Source organism: Globicephala melas, chromosome X, assembly GCF_963455315.2.
Source record: "Globicephala melas chromosome X, mGloMel1.2, whole genome shotgun sequence".
In the NCBI taxonomy this organism is placed as follows: domain Eukaryota; kingdom Metazoa; phylum Chordata; class Mammalia; order Artiodactyla; family Delphinidae; genus Globicephala; species Globicephala melas.
The window spans coordinates 34,342,421-34,366,331 of NC_083335.1; the positions used below are offsets into that span (position 1 = coordinate 34,342,421).

At 40.8% G+C, this 23,911-nt stretch overlaps 1 protein-coding gene across 4 annotated transcripts in view; it reads left to right on the top strand.

Moving 5' to 3' along the window:
* CHRDL1 (chordin like 1) overlaps positions 1-23,911 on the top strand; it is a 115,882-nt gene that overhangs the window by 74,005 nt on the left and 17,966 nt on the right. For all 4 annotated transcript variants that reach the window (XM_030835742.2, XM_030835744.2, XM_030835743.2 and 1 more), the window contains exons 7-8: positions 17,179-17,246; positions 23,526-23,694. In XM_030835742.2, coding sequence (XP_030691602.1) covers positions 17,179-17,246; positions 23,526-23,694 — 237 coding nt within the window. The remainder of the gene's footprint in view (positions 1-17,178; positions 17,247-23,525; positions 23,695-23,911) is intronic.

The following is a 23,911-nucleotide window of genomic DNA, read 5'->3' on the forward strand; positions in this document are numbered from 1 at the left end:
TAAGGGAAACTTTCTCAGAAGAAAATCTCTTCAGAGACTGTACCACGGCCACATTCTGGGCAGGCAGGCCTCACACCCAAACCCACACCCAGCTTCCCTCCACTGTTGATCATTTCTGCTTGTCTTCTTCCTATCTTGCCAAAGCAAAGGGAAGGCTGTGTTCTTGGACTCTCGGCAAGGGAGACATATTTCGGTAAGCTATCGGCTGTATTGAGAGCCAAGCCTGCATTTGGTAGACAGTGTACATATGTGGCAGTCACTCTGTGCCAAGCAGTGGTCTAAGCATTTATGTGTGTAACAGCTCATTTGCTCCTCACAACAAAGTAGGGACTATTATTTTCCTCATTTTACAGGTGAGGAAACTGAGGCAGAGAAGTTAAGTGATTTGCCCAAGGATACATGGTAATAAGTGGCAGCGCTAGAATTTTAACATTGTTGGCCTGGCTCTGGAGTCCCAGGTTCTTATGCTGTTTGGTGGGAACCATCCAGAGGAGTGTGACAAGAGCCCCTCCTCCTGCAGGGGGTTAAAGGGAGAGAGAGGGCATGCGTGGCACACTGGTATAGGCAGATAATCCCAAGAGAGTAACCACACTGCCCACCTTTCCCCATCAAGGCCTCAACCTACCCATTCCCAACCATAGGGGAACACTCTCTCTTTCTAGGCTCAAAGAGGCCCAAGTATAAATGTCTACCTTCTTTCATTCAGCAAACATTTGTCGAGCAACCACTGAGTACCTGGCGCTGTGCTGGTACCGGAGATACAATGGTAGACAAAACAGACCGGGACTGGAACCAGTCCTTGCGGAGTTTAGTGGGAAAGACAGACATTTATCAAATGTCGAGACAAGTAAATATAAAATCGCAACTGTGCCACATGCTGCAAAGGAAAGGTGTTACAAAAGCCAGTAATGGACAGGGGTCGATCTACTCAGAGAGGTGAAGAAGGACTCTAAAGACGACCATCTCTCCGGCCTCAGCTCACACCATATTCCTCTTTGCTCTCTGCATCGCAGGGTGTAGGAGGATTGACTCAAAAGTTGGGGGGATAACTGGTGGCAGTCCTATCCTCCCAGGATCCTTGACTTCTGATCCCACCATGAAACCAGCCACTCTATGTTGCAGGAGTATCTATACTGTCCTTCCTACACTGCACCCGCTGCATATACTCAAGTTCAGACTTCACTTCTTAAGGAACTGCTTGATCGTGTTGGCCAGTGTCTACCATTTCTTACCATATTATCCAATCTCAGTTCTGCAGCTTGTTTTTAAAGGCCCTCTGTCAAACGGTCGGACCCTTCCTTAACCCACTACCCATCCTCATTTCTCTGACGCCAACACACACACCTTCTCCACTAGGCTGACACTTCTCTTTTATAATATGCCATGTTCCTCCCCACCTTTAGCCCTGTTATGTGCCTCTCTTTTTTATTCACATGAAATATTATATGTTTCAAGTGTACAACATAGCAATTCAACTTTTATGTACCTTATGAATTGATCACCACAATAAGTTTAGTAACCATCTATCACCAAAGTTATTACAATATTATTGATTATATTCCCTATGTTGTATATTATATCTCCGTGACTTATTTATTTTATAACTGGAAGTTTGTACCCCTTCATTCCTTTCGTCCATTTCACCCATACCCCACCCCGCCTCCACTCTGGTGACCACTAGTTTGTTCTCTGTATCTATGGGTCAGCTTCTGTTTTGTTTTGTTTGTTTGTTTTGTGTTTTAGATTCCACATAGAATAGATCATATGGCATTTGTCTTTCTCTGTCTGGCTTGTTTCACTTGGAAAAATGCCCTCAAGGTCCATCCATGTTGTCACAAATGGCGAGGTTTCATTCTTTTTTATGGCTGAATAATATTCCTGTGTGTGTGTGTGTGTGTGTGTGTGTGTGTGTGTGTATCATGTTTTCATTATCTCTTCACCTGTCGATGGACATTTGAGTTGTTTCCATATCTTGGCTATTGTAAATAATGCTGCAATGAACGTAAGGGGGCATATATCTTTTCTAATTAGTGTTTTCATTTTCTTCTGATAAATACCCACAAGTGGAATTGCAGGATTGTATGGTAGTTCTATTTTTAATTTTTTGAGGAACCTCCATATGTTTTCCATAGTGAAAACTGGCTGCACCAGTTTACGTTCCCACCAACAGTGCACAAGGGTTTCCTTTTCTCCACATCCTCACCGACACATACTGTTTCTTGTCTTCTTCATAATAGTTATCCTGACAGGTGTCAGGTAATATCTTGTTGTGGTTTGATTTGCATTTCCCTGATGATTAGTGATGTTGAGCATCTTTTCCTGTATCTGTTGGCCTTCTGTATGTCTTCCTTGGAAAAATGCCTGTTCAGGTCCCTTGCTCATTTCTTAATCAGATTATTATTTTGATATTGAGATATGTGAGTTCTTTATATATTTTGGATATTAAACCCATATCAGATATATCATTTGCAAATATCTTCTCCCATTCAGTAGGCTGCCTTTTCTTTTTCTTTTTTTTTTTTTGCCTTTTTGTTGATGGTTCCCTTCTCTATGCAAAAGCTTTTTAGTTTGGTGTAGTCCCATTTGTTTATTTTTGCTTTTGTTGCCCTTGCCTGATCCAAAAAATATTGCTAAGACTGATGTCAAAGAGCATACTGCCTATGTTTTCTTCTAAGAGTTTTATGGTATCAGGTCTTAATTTAAGTCTTTAATATATTTTGAGTTTACTTTTGTGTATGGTGTAAGGAAGTGATCCAGTTTCATTCTCATGCATGTAGCTGTCCAGTTTTCCCAACATCATTTATTGAAGAGACTGTCTTTCCCTACTGTATATTCTTGGCTCCTTTGTCATAAACTAATTGCCCATATAAGTGTGGGTTTATTTCTGCACTCTTTATTTTTTCCATTGATCTATGTGTCTGTTTTTGTGCCAGTACCATACTATTTTGATTACTTATAGCTTTGTAGTATAGTCTCAAGTCTGGGAGTGTGGTGCCTCCAGCTTTGTTCTTCTTTCTCAAGATTGCTTTGGTTATACTGGGTCTTTTGTGGTTCCATACAAGTTTTAGGATTATTTTTTCTAGTTCTGTGAAAAATGCCATAGTTCTAAGAGTTTCTGGGTGGAGTCTTTAAGGTTTTCTATTTATAGTATCATGTCATCTGGAAATAGTGACAGTTTTACTTCTTCCCTTCCAATTTGGATGTTTTTAGTCTCCCTTTCTTGTCTTATTGCTGTGGTTAGGACTTCCATTACTATGTTGAATAAAAGTGGCAAGAGTGGGCATTTTGTATTTTGTTGAGGATTTTTGTATCTATGCTCTTCAGGGATATTGACCTGTAATTTTCTTTTTTTGTGGTGTCTTTGTCTGGTTTTGGTGTCAGGTTAATGCTAGCCTCATAGAATGAATTTGGGAGTGTTCCTTCCTCTTCAGTTTTTTGGAATAGTTTGAGGAAGATAGGTATTAAGTCTTCTTTACATGTTTGGTAGAATTCATCTGTGAAACTGTCTGGTCCTGGACTTTTGTTTGTTGGGAGTTTTTTGATTACTGATTCAGTTTCACTGCTAGTGATGGGTCTGTTCAGATTTTCCGTTTCTTCCGGATTCAGTCTTGGGAGATTTGTGTCTCTAGGACTTTATCCATTTTTTCTAGGTTGTCCAATTTGCTGGCATATAATTGTTCGTAGTAATCTCTTACAATCTTTTGTATTTCTGTGGTGTCAATTGTAACATTGCCTCTTTCTTTCTTATTTTATTTATTTGGGCCCTCTCTTTTTTTTCCTTGATGAGTCTGGCTGAAGATTTATTAATTTTGTTTATCTTTTCAAGGAACCAGCTCTTAGTTTCATTGGTCTTTTCTATTATTTTTTTAAGTCTCTATTTCATTTATTCCCACTCTGATCTTTATTCGTTCCTTCTACTAATTTTGGGCTTTGTTCCTCGTTTTCTAGTTCCTTTAGGTGTAAGGTTAGATTGTTTATTTGACATTTTTCTTGTTTCTTGAGGTAGGCCTGTATCACTATAAAGTTCCCTCTTAGAACTTCTTTTGAAGTGTCCCATAGACTTTGGAAAGTTGTGTTGTCAGTTTCATTTGTCTCAAGGTATTTTTAAATTTCCTCTTTGATTTTCTTTGTTTAGTAGCATGTAGTCTAGCCTCGACATGTTCGTGTTTTTTTCCACTTTTCTTTGTCTAATTGATTTCTAGTTTCATACCTCTTAGTCAGAAAAGATACTTGGTATGATTTCAGTCCTCTTAAATTTATTGAGACTTGTTTTGTGTCCTAGCATGTGATCACTCTTGGAGACTGTTCCATGTGCATTTGAAAATAGCGTGTATTCTGCTGGTGTGGGATAAAATGTTCTATATATATCTATTAGGTGCATCTGAACTAAAGTCTTATTTAACACTAGTGTTTCATTATTGATTTTCTGTCTGGTTGATCTATCCATTGACGTAAGTTGGGCGTTAAAGTCCTCTACTATTATTGTATTACTGTCAATTTCTCCCTTTTTTGTCTGTTAATATTTGTTTTACATGTTCAGGTGCTCCTATGTTGGGAGCATAAATATTGGTGGGTGTTATATCCTCTTGTTGGATTGACCCCTTTATCAATACGTAATGCCTTTTCTGTCTTTTCTTACAGTCTTGGTTTTAAAGGCTATTTTATCTTATATGAGTATTGCTACCCCAGCTTTCTTTTTGTTTCCATTTGGATGGAATATCTTTTTTCCATTCTTTCACTTTCAGCCTATGTGTTTTTAGGTTTGAAGTGAGTCTCTTATTGGAAGCATACAGATGAGTTCTATTTTCTCATCCATTCACACACCTTATGTATTTTGATTGGAGCATTTAAACCATTTACATTTAAAGGAATTATCGATAGGTACGTACTTAATTGCCATTTTGTTAATTGTTTTTTGGTTGTTTTTGTAGTTCTCTCTGTTCCTTCTTTTAATCTCTTCCCTTGTGCTTTGATGATTTTCTTTAGTGTGGTGTTTGGGTTCCTTTTTCTTTATTTTTTGTGTATCTATTGTAGGTTTTTGGTTTGTCATTACTATGAGGTTTATATATTGATCTAGATATACAGCAGATTGTTTTAAGCTGATAGTCACTTAAGTTTCAATGCATTCTAAAAGCAATACATTTTTACTGTCCCCCCACCATGTTTTATGTTCTTGATGTCATATTTTACATCTTTTTACTTTGTGTATCCATTAACTACTTATTTTAGTTATAGTTGATTTTATAACTTTTGTCTTTTAACCTTCATACTAGCTTTCTAAGTGGCTGATCCACTATCTTTACTATATATTTGGTTTTACCAGTGAGATTTTTTTTCTTTTATGTATTTTCTTATTTCTAGTTGTGGCCTTTTCTTTTCCACTTAAAGAAGACTCTTTAACATTTCTTGTAAATCCAGTTTAGTGATGATGAACTCTTAGTTTTTGCTTGTCTGGGAAATGCTTTATCTCTCAATTCTGAATGATAACCTTGCCAGGAAGAGTATTCTTGGTGGTAAAGTTTTTCCTTTCAGCACTTTAAATATATCTTGCCACCCACTTCTGGGTTGCAAATTTTGCTAAAAATTCAGCTGGTAACTTTCCCTTGTGACTAGTTGTTTTTCTTTTGCTACCTTTAAAATTTTCTCTTTAACTTTTTCCATTTTAATTATGATATGTCTTGGTGTAGCTCTCATTGGATTCATCATTTTTGAGATTCTCTGTGATTCCTGGACTGGGATATCTGTTTCCTTCCCCAGATTAGGGAAGTTTTCAGCCATTATGTCTTCAAATAAGTTTTCTGCCCCTTTCTCACTCTCTTCTCCTTCTGGGACCCCTCTAATGTGAATTTTAGTACACTTAAAGCTGTAACAAAGGTCTCTTAAACTATCCTCATTTATAAAAATTGTTTTTTCTTTTTCTGTTCTGCTAGGTTGATTACTACTGCTCTTTCTTCCAGGTCACTGATCCTTCTGTATCATCTAATTTACCCTTGATTTCCTCTAGTGTATTTTTCATTTCAGTTATTGTATTTTTTTAACATCTTTATTGGGGTATAATTGCTTTACAATGGTGTGTTAGTTTCTGCTTTATAACAAAGTGAATCAGTTATACATATACATATGTTCCGATATCTCTTCCCTCTTGCGTCTCCCTCCCTCCCACCCTCCTTATCCCACCCCTCCAGGTGGTCACAAAGCACCAAGCTGATGTCCCTGTGCTATGTGGCTGCTTCCCACTAGCTGTCTACCTTACGTTTGGTAGTGTATATATGTCCATGCCTCTCTCTTGCTTTGTCACAGTAGTTTTGAGCTCTGATAGTTTTTTTTTTAATATTTTAAAACTCTTTGTTGAAGTTCTCACTGCGTTCTTCCATTCTTTTCCCAAGTTCAGTGCACATCTTTATGATTATTACCTTGAACTCTTTATCAGGTAGATTGTTTATCTCTATTTTATTTAACTCTTTTTCTGAGTTTTTGTCTTGTTCTTTTGTTTGAAACATATTCCTTTGTCTCCTCATTTTGCCTAATTATCTGTGTTTATTTCTATGTATTAGGTAGGGACTTTATGTCTCCTGATCTTGGAGAAATGACCTTATGTAAAAGATGTCTTATGGGACCCAACAGCATGGTTCTCTCTGGTCTCCAGAGCCAGATGATCCAGGGGTGTCCCCTGTATGGGCTACATGGAGTTGTGGCAAAGCTAACTGCTACTGGTGCGCTGGTAGGCATGGTTGGACCCTGGCCAGGCTGGCTGTGCAATCTGGTGGTGTTTAATGCTGCAGGTACACTGGTGGGTAGGGCAGGCCTCAGGCATGGCTGGTTGTGCAACCTGGTAGCTCACAACCGCTATGGGTGCACTGGTGGGTTGGGCGGTCCCCAGCGCTAAGAGGCTAAAGGGAGGATTCCAAAATGGTATCTGCCAGTGCCAGTATCAGCACAGTAGAATGAGCTTACAGTAAGGGCTACCACCAGCATCTATGTCTCCAGGGGAGTCCCAGTTGCCTTCTGCTTCTCTGGGAGGCTCTCCAAGATCAGCAAGTTGGTCTGACCCAGGTGCCTTTCAAATTGCTGCCTCTGTGCTGGTACTTAGAGTGAATGAATTTTTGCACACACCCTTTAAGAGCAGAGTCTCAGTTTCCTTCAGCCCTCCAGCTCTCCTAAATGTAAGCCCCACTGGTTTTCAAAACCAGATGTTTTGAGTGCTTGTCTTCCTGGTGTGGGAACCCTGGGCTGGGGAGTCCAATGTGGAGCCCTCACTCCTTGGGTAGGACATTTGTGTTTATATCCCTCCCACTTATGGGTCACCTTGCCAGGAGCGTGGGTCCCAACTAGACAGAATCTCCACCCCCTTACCTGTCTCGTTGTGGTTCCTTCTTTATATCTTTAGTTATGGGAAATCTTTTCTGCTAGTCTTCAGGTCACTCTCAGAGATGGTTGCTCTGTAAGTAGCTGTAATTTTGGTATGCCCATGGGAGGTGAGTTCAGGATCTTCTTATGCTGCCATCTTGATCCTACCTCCTGTTGTGTGCCTCTCTTGACTCTTACTCCCCACAAGCTTGGAATAGTTTCCCACCTCTCTTCTACCAATTAGGATCCTACCCATCTTTCAAGACCCCAGCTGACATTGCATCTCCTCTAAATAGCCTTACCTGATCACTCTCGTCCTCATTGGTCTCCTTGTTTGACCACTTTCAGGGCTTGGTCTGATTGTAGAATACAGCATTTAAAAATATTTCTTGTACTGTTCACTGTTTTACGGATCTTGGCTCCTCAACTGGGAAGCTCTATAAGGAAAGGACCATCTTCTTCCTCTGTTTCCCCTAGCATAGTATTAAATATATAGCTTGTGATGGATTTGTTAAAAGGAAAGAGAGCCACAGTTATGAAAAGCTTTTGACAAGCACTCCAAGTGCAGTCCTGGCTAGGGAGGGAGGCAGGAGAAATAACTGACCTCACAATTTACTCATCCCAAGCCCATTTCTCCAAAACATCTCCAGTGAGCCCAGCATGAAAATTGCATCTCTTTTTATGAAATTGAGATATTTTTGCTAACTCCTTCAAGGTGACTGAAACTGGAAGCAACTGTTTAAAGGCAATTTGTCAGTGTTCAAGACAACTGCCATTTTATGTAAGACTCTTGATTTCTCTTTCCAAAAAGCAGCAAAATTACACCTCAGACGCCATCTTGGCTGGAACCCAGAGATCTCGAGGGAAGTGGTATGTGAGATATTTGATTTTTTTAACATCACAGAAATCTACCAAATTTTTCAAAGTTTTCAAAATCACAGGAAACTAGAGAAAATAACACTCCAAATATAGATCCTCACATATCAGTCTAGAGCTCTTTTTGGTTTTGCCCACATTTTCTACAGAAACACTACCATCTCCTGGTCATAATGATAGGAAGGAAACATTGCTAATGAGAAACACTACTTTGTATGTGTCACCTAAACTTCAAAATGTATTGAAACACTCCAATCTTTTCATAGCTATAGAAGAGTCTGACTACGACTAGTAATTCCTTTTCAAAAGTGAGTCATTCATGTTCATCTTAGGGACCATCTTAGGGATTTTCTATCCTTGTCTACCTCTCCTCTTCTTCTAAACCGCAACTGGAAGCTTTCTCCTTCTGTGGAAACTTTCAGGTGGTTTTGGTTCTCTTTCCATCCCTTGCACTCAGAATTCACCTCCACATGCTTGCTGACTATCACAGGACTCCCACCCCTCTGAGGTCATCATGTTCCTTCCTGGCATGTCTTTTATGTCTAGAATGTTTCTTCTTGGACAGAAAACCCCTCAGACAGTGGATGGGACAGCATTGACTTTCATACTGGTTTAACAAATTAAGAGTGATGATTCTTAACTGGCCATCTGGGATATCCTGTCAAGGTCAATAATGCCCCATCCTGTTGCTGGGTTGGAGGGTTTTTCATGTGTGTATGAGTCTGGCTCTACAATAAAAATAAGAAATTCCCAGTGAAGCATTTCAGAGCAATTATTTCTTCACGGGTGGTTAAAGCCACTCTTCTTTCAGCCTTGTCCTTCTAACTACTTCAAGGGATGCCATGACTGCCCAGAAACACACCGCTGGGTATGCCCATTACGCTTATTAGAATAGTTTTCATGAAATTAGACTTCAACATTTATGGAAATTAATCTGATTTCTTGACTGACAGTATAAACAGAGGAAAAAGAGAAAGAAGAGTGATAGGCAGAGGAATCATATTTGAATATTATCTACATTATAACCGTAAGAACTTACAAAGTCCAGGTCTTCATGGCGCAGGCAAAGTGGAAAATTGATATAACTATCCAGTTGGTTTAAGCAAATTGCTGGAATAGCTACATCCACTTTTCCCTTAGCTTTGGCTATTAAAACCAGACCCACGTCTCCTTCTCCCACCAAGTAGTCCAGTCCTCTTTGGATGGGGCCAGGAAGCCAAAGTGGAAAGAAGAAGGACCTTAAACTGACAGCTTTTCATTTCCAGGTTGATAAGACAGTAAGCATTGGTGGATCACTGAGTTTCCCCTTTCCATCCCGCTTGCTCTTTTCCATCTATGAATGTGGTAGCACAGGACTGTACTTTATTTGGGTACTTGGAGTTTTACCACTCCACTTTATGAGTATGTAAATTGCACTGCCTCCCAAAGAAGCAGATAGCTGTCCTCTTAAGCATCACTTTAAGCCAAGAGAGAAAAAGGGGTTTAATTAAAACGCAAACTCCTTTTCTAAATAAAGATGAAAAGGAGGAGAGGACTAGCATAATGATGAGAAGTCTAATCATTAGTTTAGAAGGAATGAGCTGAAGGAATCTCTGCAGCCGTTTTAATTATTTGGGTATCTCCAGGACCCTGACTTTAGGAATGATATTATTCCTTTTCTAGGTGTGGGCATAAATTTTCTCTTTCTGCTAGGCTTCACTTGTTTGTTTAATACAGACGCTTTCCTTTGTTAAATGCATAGTACCCTTGTGAGGGTGCCTTAAGTTGGGTTTTCCCCTTTGTAAGCTACTCTTGAGAAGAAGGAAGAAGTGGAGGGAAAGGATGGGAAGAAGAGGGAGGGGGAATAATAGCTAACACTGACATAACAGTGTACCAGGCGCTCTTCTAAGCTCTTTGCATATACTAATTCATTTTCTCTTCACAACCCTATGGGATATGTATTATTGTCTCCATTTTATCAACTGAGGCACAGACAGGTTCATTCACTTGCCCAGAGCCACACAGGTGAGAAGGGGCAGAGCCAGGATTTGGACCCACGCCGTCTGGCTCCAGGCTGTTTTCTTCGCCGTTATTACTATGATGCCTCTCAGCTTGGGGATGTGAAGCAACCTCCGGCACTCTTAACTCTGAGGCTACCGGGAGGAGCAGACTTTGTGATGACTGTGCTCCCAGGGGCCAGATATGCTAACACTTCCAGCAGATTCATTGGGACCACTCTGGGACGCAAAGACCCCATTTCTAACCATGAACTTGGATCTGTTTAACCACATCTCCATTGAAAGAGCAGAATGTGGGTCGTGGGCACTGGGTAGGTTGCTTTATTTCCTCTCCCATGATGCCTTCCTGCAAACATATGCACTCTCACAATGCACTTTTAAAAAAAAAACACACATTTCTGATTTTTCTAGATACTTCAGTACTCTTCTTTGGATTTGCCTTGCCACTGTGGGCAGGAGTCCCCCCACCTCCCTTGTCTGTGTCTTAGTATTTCTCAAGCAGATATTTTGTTTAAAATGCTAAGAGCTTGTATTGGCAGCCCAGGCAATAAAGTGCTTTATTTGACAACAAGGTATTTTCTAAAAAAATTGACTGTCCACTTGATGAGACGCTGGAGGGCATCTTCAATACTATATATCATTATTGGGAGCTCACATGTCTACCAATGCCGAATCCTTATACCAGTGTTCTTTAAAGCTTCCCTCAAATTTCAGCATGCTTGATCCCTCTCCACAGAATTTGTAGAAGTAGGTATTTGATGGAAGCCTCCCCAGAGCCATCTGCTTCCATCCCCTCTTTCGTCTCCAGCTTGGGTATTGAGTACTGGCTGTAAAGTGGCCCACCAGGGAACCTGGCAAGTAGTAGGTGGAGACTTCACCATCAGTTTCTTCCTCTCTGCCCTCTCCCACTTTTCTTCAAAAACCCTTAACCATTTGCCTTGATTCTGCTGATTTCAACTTGTTCCTCTGAAAATACAGAGATCAGTTTCACTTGTCACAGAGATCACTTCCCCCTGTCTCGGGGACTCATTTAAAATTTCTACCTGCCTTATGATTAGAGTAACCATATAATTTATTGTCCAAACCGAGACACTTTTGAAAGTGAGAGAGGCAATCTTAATAATTATGCCTGTCAGAGAAACGGGCGTAAAACTGGGCTGTCCCAGGTAAATCAGGACCTATGGGCACCCTATTTATGATGTTGTATGTGGTTCAGAAGTGGCCACACGCTGGCGTAGTTTTGCTGTCTGAGGTTGATCTTCATGGTATCTCATAATCTCATTGTACACTTAGTCTTCTTGAGAGAACAGGGTTTACTTCTGTGACCTGCTCCGGCCAACCAGAGATTAATGGGAGCAATGGGAGTTATAAACAGTCTGAATTTTAGCCTAGCTCTTGACCATTTTTCAAATACTTGTTCTCCATTTCTCCCATTACCAGAAAGCCAAGCCATTCTATCTCCATAGGGTACCACTCAGAGTATAATTGAGGTTTGAATAAACAACACATGTGGCTTTTAAGGTTAAATGAATATTGTTTGACATACAGTACACTAGAGTTGTTTTTCATTTTGGTTTTAAAAATTGGTTAAAATTACATCTTGTTGCTTCTCGGAATTAGCTAGAATCCATCTGTCTCCATTAGAATCATTGTTTTTCTTTTTTCTTTTTTTTTTAATGACTTGGCTGAAAAAAGAGGCTTCCTCTCACTCAAGATAATTTGTCCAGTGAATCAGGAAAAAAAGCACAGAAACAGGTTTTTTTTAGGGCTTTGGTGCCTACTTTTTTCTTTTATGTATTTTATGTATGTATATCTACGTTATAATATCTAAGGTATAAGGTATAAGATTGTAAATGGACCAACCTATTTTCAGCTCTCCAGATAGACCCTGCCCCAGCCTAAAGAACCACTAATGTGAACATCTGAGAAGATAATTCAAGTTTAACTATGGTTCATGTATAAAACAACTAAAATGTTGAAACCTTTAGTGGCTACTTATAGAACATGCAAGCTTAGAGAATGCCATTTTGAAGACTTTGGAAGCTCAAAGGCAATGAAAATACTGAGAGAATACACACACACACACACACACACACACACACACACGCACGCACGCACGCACACGGAAGTAATGGCTCCAGTAGTTTTTGATGAAGTGAAATAGTTCAAATTTAGGTACACATAACTGTCTGCAAATGCTTAGGTGGTTATGACACATTCATCTGAACTTGTATTACAGGGTATTTAATAGTCTGTGTGGTAACTGACTTGCCTCGTTGCTTTGCTATCTTGCCTCTCTGCTTATTTAACAGGGACTGTATGCTTCTATATTGCTTTAAGATTCTGTCTGGACTATTAAGTATTTAAAGATACTCTTTAAAAGCCCTTTTAAGACTCTAGGGTCTAAATGCAATAAATTGAGCTTCTTAGAAGGTCATGCTGAATAAACATTTCATGTCAATACCAATCATTAAATCTACATTTAAAAAGGGCATTTCATGAGGAGAGCTATTGTCCCATTTTCCTTTTGTTATTTGTTCTCTTTCGGCTACTTTGATTAGGCTTGAAACCACACACTATAGCGTTTACATTTTGTTTTGCCATTTTGCTGGCAAATCTTTTCTGGTTTCAAATCTTCTCTCTGGTCCCATATTTTCATTTGGCTCAGGACATAGCTTAGACCCATCACTGCCAGCTAAAACGGAACAAGTAAATCCAAGTCCATACCCACTCAGTCACTGTCGAGGGCAGCGCCATTCCCCAGCTCTCCCTAGAGTCATTTTATACTTTCTCCTTTGCCTTCCTCCTCCTTTATCAAATATTCCATCAGGATCTTATCATTTTCTTGTTATCCGCAGTAGTGTGATTCACCCCTTCTTCTCCATCTAGATTCTCATGACCTATCACATGTTACTACAATAGCTTCCTGGTTGGCCTCCCAGATTCCAATTACTCCCCAACCAGTCAGCACTCCCTTGCCGGGATAAGCTTCCACAAATATCATTTATACCATATGCACCTCTACCTAAAAATTGGTAACGGGATCAAATATGAATTCTTCAGCCTCTTTTCGAAGTCCACACAGGAATTATTTACCACCCTGTTATCTCAACAACCCGTCCCCCTCCCTTGCTCCCTCCCACCCTCCTTCCTTTCCTTTCTATCTCTCCACCAGCCCCCTTTCTCTTGTTTCACTTCTGAAGTTTCCACTCAAGCCACACCTTGCTTGCTGTGTCCACTGTGTGACTTGCTATTTCCAAAGCTCTGGTCCTTTGCAAATGCCTTTCCCTCCAGTTGGCAATACCTTCTGCCCATACGACTGTTTATACCCTGCAGTATCTACTTCTAAAAACATGACTTAACAGTTCTTTGGGGATGCTTTCCACGATTACATCTGACTGCTCACTCCACACATTCAATATCTCCTAAGCACGTATATTCCATTTGTGTTTCCAGTTGCTACTCTGTGCGTGCGTTTTTTAGGCTCTTTTCTATATTGATTTCCTGTCCCTCCAAACAGGTTGTAAATGTCTTGAGGGCAAGGGTCCAGCCCTGATTTCTCTTCTCTTTCTGCCTTAGTATCAGGTTTTCCACCCAAGAAGTGTTCAATGTATGTTAACTGACTTTGGGGCATTATTATTTTCTTTTAAAAAAATTTTATTGAAGTATAGTTGATTTACAATGTTGTGTTAATTTCTGCTGTGCAGCAAAGCAGTTCAGTTTTATATATATATATATATATATATATTCTTTTTCATACTCCTTTCCATTATGGTTTATCACAGAATATTGAATATGGTTCCCTGTGCTATACAGTAGGATCTTGTTGTTTATCCATCCTGTGTATACTGTTTTGCATCTGCTAATCCCAAACTCCCAATCTTTCCCTCCCCCACCTCACCTCCCTCTTGGCAACCACAACTCTGTTCTCTGTGTCTGTGAGTCTGTTTCTGTTTCGTGTTGTATTTTAGGTTCCACATATAAGTGATATCATATGGTATTTGTCTAGACTTCTCTTTCTGACTTACTTCACTTAGTATGATAATCTCTAGGTCCATCCATGTTGCTGCAAATTTCCTTCTTTTTTATGGCTGAGTAATATTCCATTGTATATATGTACCACATCATTTTTATCCATTCATCTGTTGATGGACATTTAGTTTGTTTCCATGTCTTGGCTATTGTAAATAGTCCTGCTGTGAACATTGGGGTGCATGTGTCTTTTCGAATCATAGTTTTGTCTGGGTATATACCCACGAGTGGGATTGCTGGATCATATGGCAACTCTATTTTTAGCTTTTTGAGGAACCTCCATACTGTTCTTCATAGTGGCTACACCAATTTACATCCCCATCAACAGCGTAAGAGGGTTCCCTTTTCTCCACACCCTCTCCAACATTTAGTATTTGTGGACTTTTTAATGATGGCCATTATGACTTGGGCATTGTTTTTTGACATAAACAAAGGTGAAAGCATCTTCACTCTTACAAAGTTAGTCAGGGTTTCCAGATAGTCTGAGTGTAATCTTTGTCTACCATCTTTACTCAGACATGGAATAACCAGGAAGAGGCAAGTATGCTATTGGCTAAGTACTTAATTCTGTATTTTTTACTGAAGTTCAACTCAGTACATATACTGAGTACCTGATGTGTACCCAGATCACTGACCCCCCACCCCAGAGTTTCTGACTTACTAGGTATGGGGTGGGGTCCAAAATTTTGCATGTCTAACAAGTTCCCAATTTATGCTGATGTTGCTGGTCCGGAGACCACACTTTGAGAACCAGTGATGTAGGTGACACAGAGGGAGGTCTAAGACATGGTCCTTGGTTTCAAGGGATTTACAGTCTCTTTCGGGAGACAAGGCAGGCTCAAGAAACATTTAACAGAAGAAAATATTGTAAACTGTTTAAGTATTCATTCATTCAAGAAATTTTGAATAAGTACTAACTATGTGTCCAGCACTGTTCTAGGTGCTGCGGGTTACATCAGTGAACATGATAGACAAAAATCCTCATTCTCATAGGAGAATTCTAGTGGGAGAAAGAAGACAACAAATAAAATATATAAACTATAAGATACTGTTGAGTCCTAAGATCAAAAAGCAAAGAGGGGGGATAAGAAGTATCAGAGGGGATTTGAAATTTTAGATAGGTGATAAGAGAAGGCCTCCCAAATCTATCATTTGATGAGTATTTATTGAGTGACTATTATGTGTCAGGCACCGTTATAGATCATGGTGATACAGCCATTAATAACACAAATAATAAACCCTGCTCTTATAGAATAGACATACTTATTTGGGAACCAGGAAATCTGAGATTTGGGTTGTAAGCTCTCATCAACTCGCTATGTGAGTAAATGGCTCCTTGCTCTCTCTGAGCCTTGGTTTCTCCACCTGTTACGTGGAACAGTTGGACAAAATTATGCCTGAAGTCCTGTACATCTCTAAGGCTACAGAATGCTAAATCCTTGAGGCAATCAGAAATATGTGAGAGAACTTGAGGAAGACTTTGTAGAGGAGGAAAACCTTCATGGTTTTTATAGTCATACAGGAGCTACAGAGTGTGGGAGCTGGGAAAGTAATTTCAGAAGAAAAATAACATGAGCAAAAACATGGAACCAAGAATGGGGGCCACAGTTTCAATGAAGAGTAAAGAGGTCAAAGGGTTCCCATTGTAGAGTAGCTAAGAGAGTTGGGTCGGAGGTAGGTGCTCAGTAAAGATGAGGTGGGGGCTGATAATAGATAGTCTTAGATGGGGACCCACTGAGGGTTTTGTTTGATCAGGAAATGATACGATTATATAATCAAAGTGGTGTTTTAGGAAGATGAATGTAGCAATCATAGTTAAATCTTCAAAATTCATAATTTTTTTCCATAAGATGATCTTTGAATCATGGAGGTTAAAGCCATGCTATGTTTTATGTCGCTACCCGATGATAATATTGGTATCAAATTAATCTTGAGGTCTTTTTCCAGCCCTAAACCAGTAACAGTACTTGAACCAGTAACACATTACTAGTTAGAGTTAGGTTTTGAAAGCTTGGGAGATGAATTAGAATAGAAAATTCTTAATGTTTATACATTTTTGTATTCCGTGTTATCCCATGAAATATATGGTTGAACAGATATTGGGTTATCCTCAACCAGGTACACACGCACACACACACAAATAGTACTCATTTAGAGTGGTGCAAATATCTCTAAGACCGAGCTCTTCTCATCTGCTTGTTTGGTCATAGATGATACAAGGCAGTATTTTTGGAGATTATCCTCTTAGTTTTTATCTTTAATCAGCTGAGGAATATCCATATCTGTTGTGAGTTTGCTTTTCTCAAGGCTGAAAGTAAAATCTTCCCCCAAAAGCAGTTAGTCTGGAAGACAGCAACGATAGGGATTCGCTGTTCACAAAGTGGGCTGTGGAGACCCAGAGAAAGGTGTCTCAGACAAAAATAGAAGATATGGGTTATGTAAACACTTTAGCCACAGCAAGTTTTACCTTAACTTTCAGATCAAGTCATAACTTCTCAGAGGCATAATGGTGAATTTAACAAACCATGACAGACTAATCCTCAAAACTCTCACTTTTGAAGGGTAGTTTAAACACAAGTTGAATATGACCTGTAAAAGACTTAACTATCTTCAGAATAAAATAAGCAAATGTGACAATGATGGCTATATTACAGTGGAAAGTGATTATTTTCCCTTTTATTTTCCAAATTCTGTGTAAAGTTGCTGGATGGTCTGTTTTAGAAAGTGGCAACTTTCTTCGGAGTTGTCTTGAAAAATGAGGCACACCCAGGGAGAAATCTTTCAACATTGCTGTTTGAAGGACAGCCACAACAGCTAAAATATGTAAAGAACCTTGGGATCATAGAACCCAAAATGTTAACTGGGTCACAGGTTAATATTTTCCCCTTCTATGTATTATAATTCTTTATTTCTTTTTAATAAACAGGGGATGGAGAATTGTCGTGGGAACATTCTGATGGTGATATCTTCAGGCAACCTGCCAACAGAGAAGCAGTAAGTGTGAATAGCTCAAATAATTCAATACTTCACAGCATCAGGCCAGACTTCCCTCCCTCCATGGGTACTGTCCCAGCAATGCCATAAAAGGGCCCACCTCTAACACCATTTTTCTTCCCTTTCCTCAGAAGTGTGAATGCCATCATCACCAACCTGGAACCATTTAAGTGCATTGTATAATTGGTAACTGGGGCCAGGACATGAACATGAAGAAATCATAGCCCAGCCCTTAGGCACCCTTCATCTAGATTAGAAGTTGGTACCCTTTCGGGATGACTTGCCAAATCTTTGTCTTCTGTAAGGAAGGCAAGTCACCACCCCCAGCCTCAACAGTGAGGACCTTCTGTGGGATCGTAAGGTAGGTCAGCCCATCCTTTGGGCACAGGTACCTTGGACATGTCCATAGAAACCTCCTCTAAGCCTTAGGCTCTCAGTCATACAGCTGGAAGAAAGGAAAGGTAGCAGCCAGATTCCCTTTCTCAACCTGCAACATCTTCTCATTTCTCTTCTTGGTGCTAATCTCAGAATAAGCCTTATGAGCGGGCATCTCTTTATGTATAGTAGCAGCGTCTCTTATTCCTTTTTATTTTGAAGTAATTAACAAAAGAGAATCCCTCCAAGAAATATATGTCTAAGTAGAGCAACACTTCAAACCTCTAAAAATCAGAAAAAGAAGATGTTCCGGTTCAAAGGATCTATCACATTGAGGGACTTTATATGAGTCCATATGGGATTGTATGAAATCATGAGTGTGAAACTTTTGAAAATGGTAAAACACTATAGAATTTAAAGAATCTTTCATCCAATAAAAAGAGTGTAGAAGAAGTACCAAATGTACCAAGGCATTCGTTGCAAATAAATGGGTATTCATCATACCCTCATACAAAAGAAGCATACAGAGCATTCAACGTAGAATTATTTTCATAAAAGCAAGACAAATGGAGACGACCTAAATGCTATCTATAGGGGTTTGGTTAAACACACCCAATCTATAGGACACCATACATTTGTTAAAAAGAATGTGGTACGTCAAAATGTAGTAAAGTGGAGGGATCGCCAAGATATGGTATGTAAACAAAACGAGGTGCAGGATACAATTTATACTATCATTTCCTTATGTAAAAATTGTGTGTGCATGTGAGTAAATGCATATGAAAAGATCTAGAAGGTCACATACCAATATATTAATTGTGATACTCTCAGAGGGGTGCAAGTGGGCAGGAGGAAAGGTAACGTTTGATTTTTAATTTTGTATCTTATGTATTATTTGATATTTTTCAATGAGCATGAATTAGTTTTGTAATAAATCAAATTTAAATGATTTTTAAAACCCTGGAAATTAGTTCTCAACAAACATTGGATATTAGGGCAAGAGTCTATGGAATTATAGGTCAGGTCCAAGAATCATGAGGGTATGGAAGAAGGTGTTGATCCGGGACCTAATAAAATGATCAATACCAACATCACAGTGTGGCTAAGGCCATCACATATGCCACTTCTGACCTGCATGCCCCCAGCTTGCCAACGCCCTCAGCAAGGAGATGAAAGGATTTGTATTTGTTTTATTGTCTAGTCATATTCTTTTCTAGACATTCTTGTTTCCAAATGAATGGAGAAGGATTTGTGAATGGAGTGGAGAATGATACTCTGGATATCTCAAAAAAGCAGCACTCCTGCAAGAGAGCGTGGGCTTCCCAGTTTGTGGGTTAACATAGACCCCGAGGAAAGACTTTCTCCATCCAGCAGTGTATCTGCTTTATACTAAGTGAGATTCCTTCCAGATCCTGATGGGAGATGATGTCAGTCTCCCTGTTCTGTGTTGTGAATTTCCTCAGCCCCAATTTTTTTTTTTTAATCATGGTAGGAAGTCGAGAGTGGCTAAATTAGTAGCTGTCAACCAGATGCCATTCTAAGCCAAAGTTAGGTCTCAGTCACCTTAAGCTGGGTGCCTCAGCCCCCAACACTAAGCACTATGGCCCCTCAGTGGTCTTGCTGGTAATGCCATTAATTAGTCTTTCTTCTTGACTTTGTCTCATGCTGTCCCCACCTCCATCATTGTCTTTCAGCCTCGTTGTTCTTCCTGAACTGCTGGTCATAGGGCTGGACTTAATCTGATACTTCCCGTAGCAAAAGAGGTCAGATATAGAAGGCAGGGCCTTGAAAGAGTTATAGATTTTCAAAGCAGTTCAAGACTTATCTTTAGAAATGAACATTTGCGCCTGGTAGGCCAAAATGTCCAGATGGTTCCACTTTATTATAAATAAATATTTTCCTTTGTTCTACAAGGGATAGATATTGCGGGATATGATTTAAATAATAAATAGCATCTGTAGTAACAGAAAAGTATGTACCTGGCACATAGTTGGCACCCAATAAATATGTGTTGAATGAACGGGCGTGGAAGGTAGAGTGAAATGTATGTGTGTGTGTTGCAAAGGCGGGGGGGGGGGTGCTTTTCCTTAATGTTAATGCATAGGACTTTGTCCCAAATCAGAGAGAAATTCTTCCAACTTATTAGAAGGTAGGAGAATCCCTTCCGAAAAGCATTTGCAGGCCCAACTTTCCACATGGGAGAAAAAAACAAACACATTTCTGATTCAGTAGAGTGTCCCTTTCAGTAGACTGTTCCTCTTCCTAGGGAACCATCACAACCTCGGGTCAACAGAAACACAGCTGATTGGTTTATTTTGCCAAGTGGGCTCAAAACCATCATTTTAACCAAGTTTTACGAAGTGCACAAAAAGGAGAACCAGTGGTTTAATGATGACTACTTTGTAAAAACCTGAAATGGTTTCTGTTTGATTTCCAGATCATAAGTTCATATGAACTGGTCCCTGTACCATCGGGGGGAGTGTGCGGGGGTGGGGTGGGGTGGGGGGGAGGAATGTGAGGAGAAAGAAATAGGCACAGGATGGAAAGCCAAAACATGAAAGCAAGCATAATTTTGTTCTGGACAATAGCCAAACTCCGATTTTGCCCCCAATAGATTACTCAGAGATTTACCATTAGAAAAGTGAAAGAATTTGGCATAGAAACAATATGAAACACATAAAAATCCATGTCTCATTCACATTTTCAGAACAATGCTCTGGATAGGAAACTGGCCTGAGTATCTCCCAGACAGGGATAGTCCTAGGTTACTCATGACTAAGGTGTAATGTGCTCATGGCTGTGTGGATTCGAATGAATTCTGAAGACATTTTTTAAATTAAACTTTTAATTTTGTGAGTAAATGTAGATTCACTTGCAATTGTAAGAGAGAACACAGAGAGATGGCATGCACCCTTTACCCAGTTTCCCCCAATGGTAACATCTTGCAGAACTGTAGCGTAGGATCAAACGAGGAAGGCACTTCTGAGGCCATTTCTAAACTTTCATGTTTTCCTGTTTCTGCCGATAAAACCCTTATATCTTAGACCTTAGAACAAGTAAAGAAGAAACTCCTGGGTAACTTCTTCAATGGCGGAGATTTTCCAACACCAGGAAAGAACTGTGTAACAGCCATCTCAGAAGCCCGAGATATTTGTCAGTCCTTCAAGTCAGTAAATCAAATAATACCAGAATATTGAGCAGAAGAAAACAAAGCCTAGACATGTGATCGCTTCTACCTAACTGGTTTTGACCTGCTCTCTCAAACAGCCTATTCACAGCTGGTTTTAAAGATAAGCTCCAATTTCACTTACAACTCCAAGGCGTTAATGCCTTTTTCTCCTTCGCTATACGTTCCAAGGTCAGAACGGCCCCTGGCCGTTCAGGGGAGCGACTCTGAAAGAGCCATTACTCCTAAATCAAAATCACACACCACCACCCCAACCCTGGGGCTGAAACAGAAGATCCTTTATGTCAGTTATTCTCAACCTTGGCTTCAAATTAGGGTCCCCTGAGGAGTATATAAAAATCGTGATGCCCAGGCCTTACCCCAGACCAATTCCATCGCAATCCCTGGGGTGGGGTTAGTGTTTTTACGGCTCCCCAGGTGATTCTGTGTGCAGCCGAGATGGCGACCAGTGGCGTGTGTGATTGTGGACACTGTAGCAGACTTCTATATGGGAGAGAATTTTTCTTTGGAGCAGCTTTTAAGCAAATGTTTGGGGATCCCTGAGCTTAAGCAGATGTGATCTCTCCCACGTCGTCCTCTTCCTCTCTCCTTTCCCGCTCTCCCACTCTCCTGCCGTCTCCAAAAGCTCAACTATCACTCTCACCCCAAATAAAACCCCTTTTCTTCTTGGCCTCAGTTTCCCTGTCTGTAAAATAAAAGACTTAGATGAGGTTTGGGGAGGGCTGGGTTGGCCTCTGATCAAAAGCCCCGTGTTCCTTTTTTGTGCGTCTTGAATCATTTTTCTCCCCTTATCATATGTCCAGGATCAGAGTCCCCGGTACCGAAGAACAGCTTTTCAATTCGTGTTCACCCTCATGAATCAGAGAACTCCTTGTACTCGCAGCTTATCCTGGGTCAGCTACCTTCCCTTTCAAATTCTAGCCCCGTCGAACCCCCTCCTTCCAGCATCAGTAGGACACCCACCAGCCAAACTGTCCCCTCTTGTGTTCCTTTGGCAAAACTTTGCCAAACTCCAGAAAGGACAGAACTATCTGTAATGGCCTTTGTGGAATGTGAGTGACTGGGGCAGAAAGAGACATATGAGCCATTGTGGGAATGAAAAATATTTGCACTGAGAATCCTGTCTGTGCGCACGATAATAAATTGGTGCAAACTCTTATTTGTGTGAGTTTTTATAGCAATGCACCAGCATGGGCTCTCCTTAGCTATAGGATAATGTTCTCTTTCTCTTACTTCAGCTCCTGTTCGCTCTCGCCTTCTCTCACCCATGCCTCCCCGCCCCCTAACCAGGAGAGTAATAATAATTCCCAAAGCTAAGTTTGCGACATGTGTGTCTATGGAACATAACTCAGATAAATGTTTTAGGGGATGGTGGGGTCAGGGGATCCCATAACTACCTTCTCAATGTTCCTTGCTATTTCTATCACTGAATATAAGGATATTCCTTTGTAATTGCCTGCAAAAGTTTCTTTCGTGGGACCCACCCCCTTCCCTTACCCCTAACACACAGTGTTATTGGGCTTTAAGCCTTGAGGTTCTATTCTTCATCCGTTCAATCCTCCTCTAACCCCATTCTACTTCATCTCGTGGGTGAGGGGTGGGTAGCAGAATAGTGGGCTCATCGTGTGTCTTGAACCCTTGCTGAAAGAGCAATGATGGGGTTGTCTGTACTACAAGACTCTAAACTTTCATGAGGCACCGCAGCTTTCCTTCGTCCATTCAACAAGGCTTTGATGAGCACCTTCTAGATGCTGGGCACTGTTCTAGGCACTGGAGTTACAGCAGTGAACACAACAAAAGTCCTCACCTCTGTGGAGCTGACATTCTAGTGCCATCCTGCACAGTCCATTCTTCTGTCTATAAAACGTCTGGGGTATCTGTGCCCTGCTCTGTGCCCTCATGCCGTTGCCTGCGTTTGGAGTCTCAGTGTCTGTTATCCAGACCAGACTCGCCTCCCACCTCTTCCTCCTATCCGGTTCACCGTACACATTGTCAGGGCTCAATGCTTTTGAAACACAGTTCTGATTTTTTTACATACTTAAAAAAAATAAATCCCTGAAAGGCTTCTACACCCTCACCTCTGTTGCCTACCAAATAAAGTCCTCGCCTCTTAGCCTGTCATTGCAAGTCCTCCATGATCTGGCTCTAACCCACTTTTGGAATGTTATCCTTCGGCTGTTCCCTTTTATGGACTCTATGTTCTCTGCTACACCTTCTCAACTTGGAAATCTCTGCCTGGAATATTCCTCACCGAGTCTGCCTGTAAAAAGTCTACTCATGCTTCATGGCCCAGGTCACAAACCCTCCCCAACTAGAAGCTCTCTGTCTCGTCCTAATTTGCACAGCATTTTATCCTTCTTCTGTGGCCTCTATCACACTCTGCCTTGCCTTGCAGGTGACTGTGTAAATTCTTAAACCTGAAGGTGAGATTCTTGGGAGCAGGAAAGATACTTTACCCTTTTGGGCTATTTTTCTCCCTCAGGAGCTTGTCTGTGAATCTAGTCCAGTCTCCTGCCAGAAGAGAGAGAAATCTCAGCATGCTGCCAGCGCTGTTCTTCCGCCACATCCCAGTTTCTCTGTTGGTTTTGGTGGACATGCAGTTAAGATCAGAGCTCGTCACTAAAAACGATCAAACAGCTTCTAAGGTAGCTAAGTCCATCTCAGTCTTCTCATTGGTAGATTCGGGCGGGCTGAATTTGTCCTTTGTCATTTCACAGAGACATTCTTACCACCGCTCGCACTATGATCCCCCACCAAGCCGACAGGCTGGAGGTCTGCCCCGCTTTCCCGGAGCCAGAAGTCACCGGGGAGCGCTCATGGATTCGCAGCAAGCGTCAGGAACCATCGTGCAGATCGTCATCAATAACAAACACAAGCATGGCCAGGGTAAGGGACGTGCTTCTTTGGTACTGCACCCTGTCGGGGCTTCAGCAGCCCTGGTCTTTGGAGAGCTGGGAAAGGACCCTTTCTCCCATACATATCAGACATTCCCACGTGGATCGCTCAGCATCCGGTCTACCAAGCGAGTGTGGACAAGTGACTCCAGAGGACTGTTAGGACTTTCCTAAATACAGTCCAAAGACCATAGTTTATATTTCAGGAG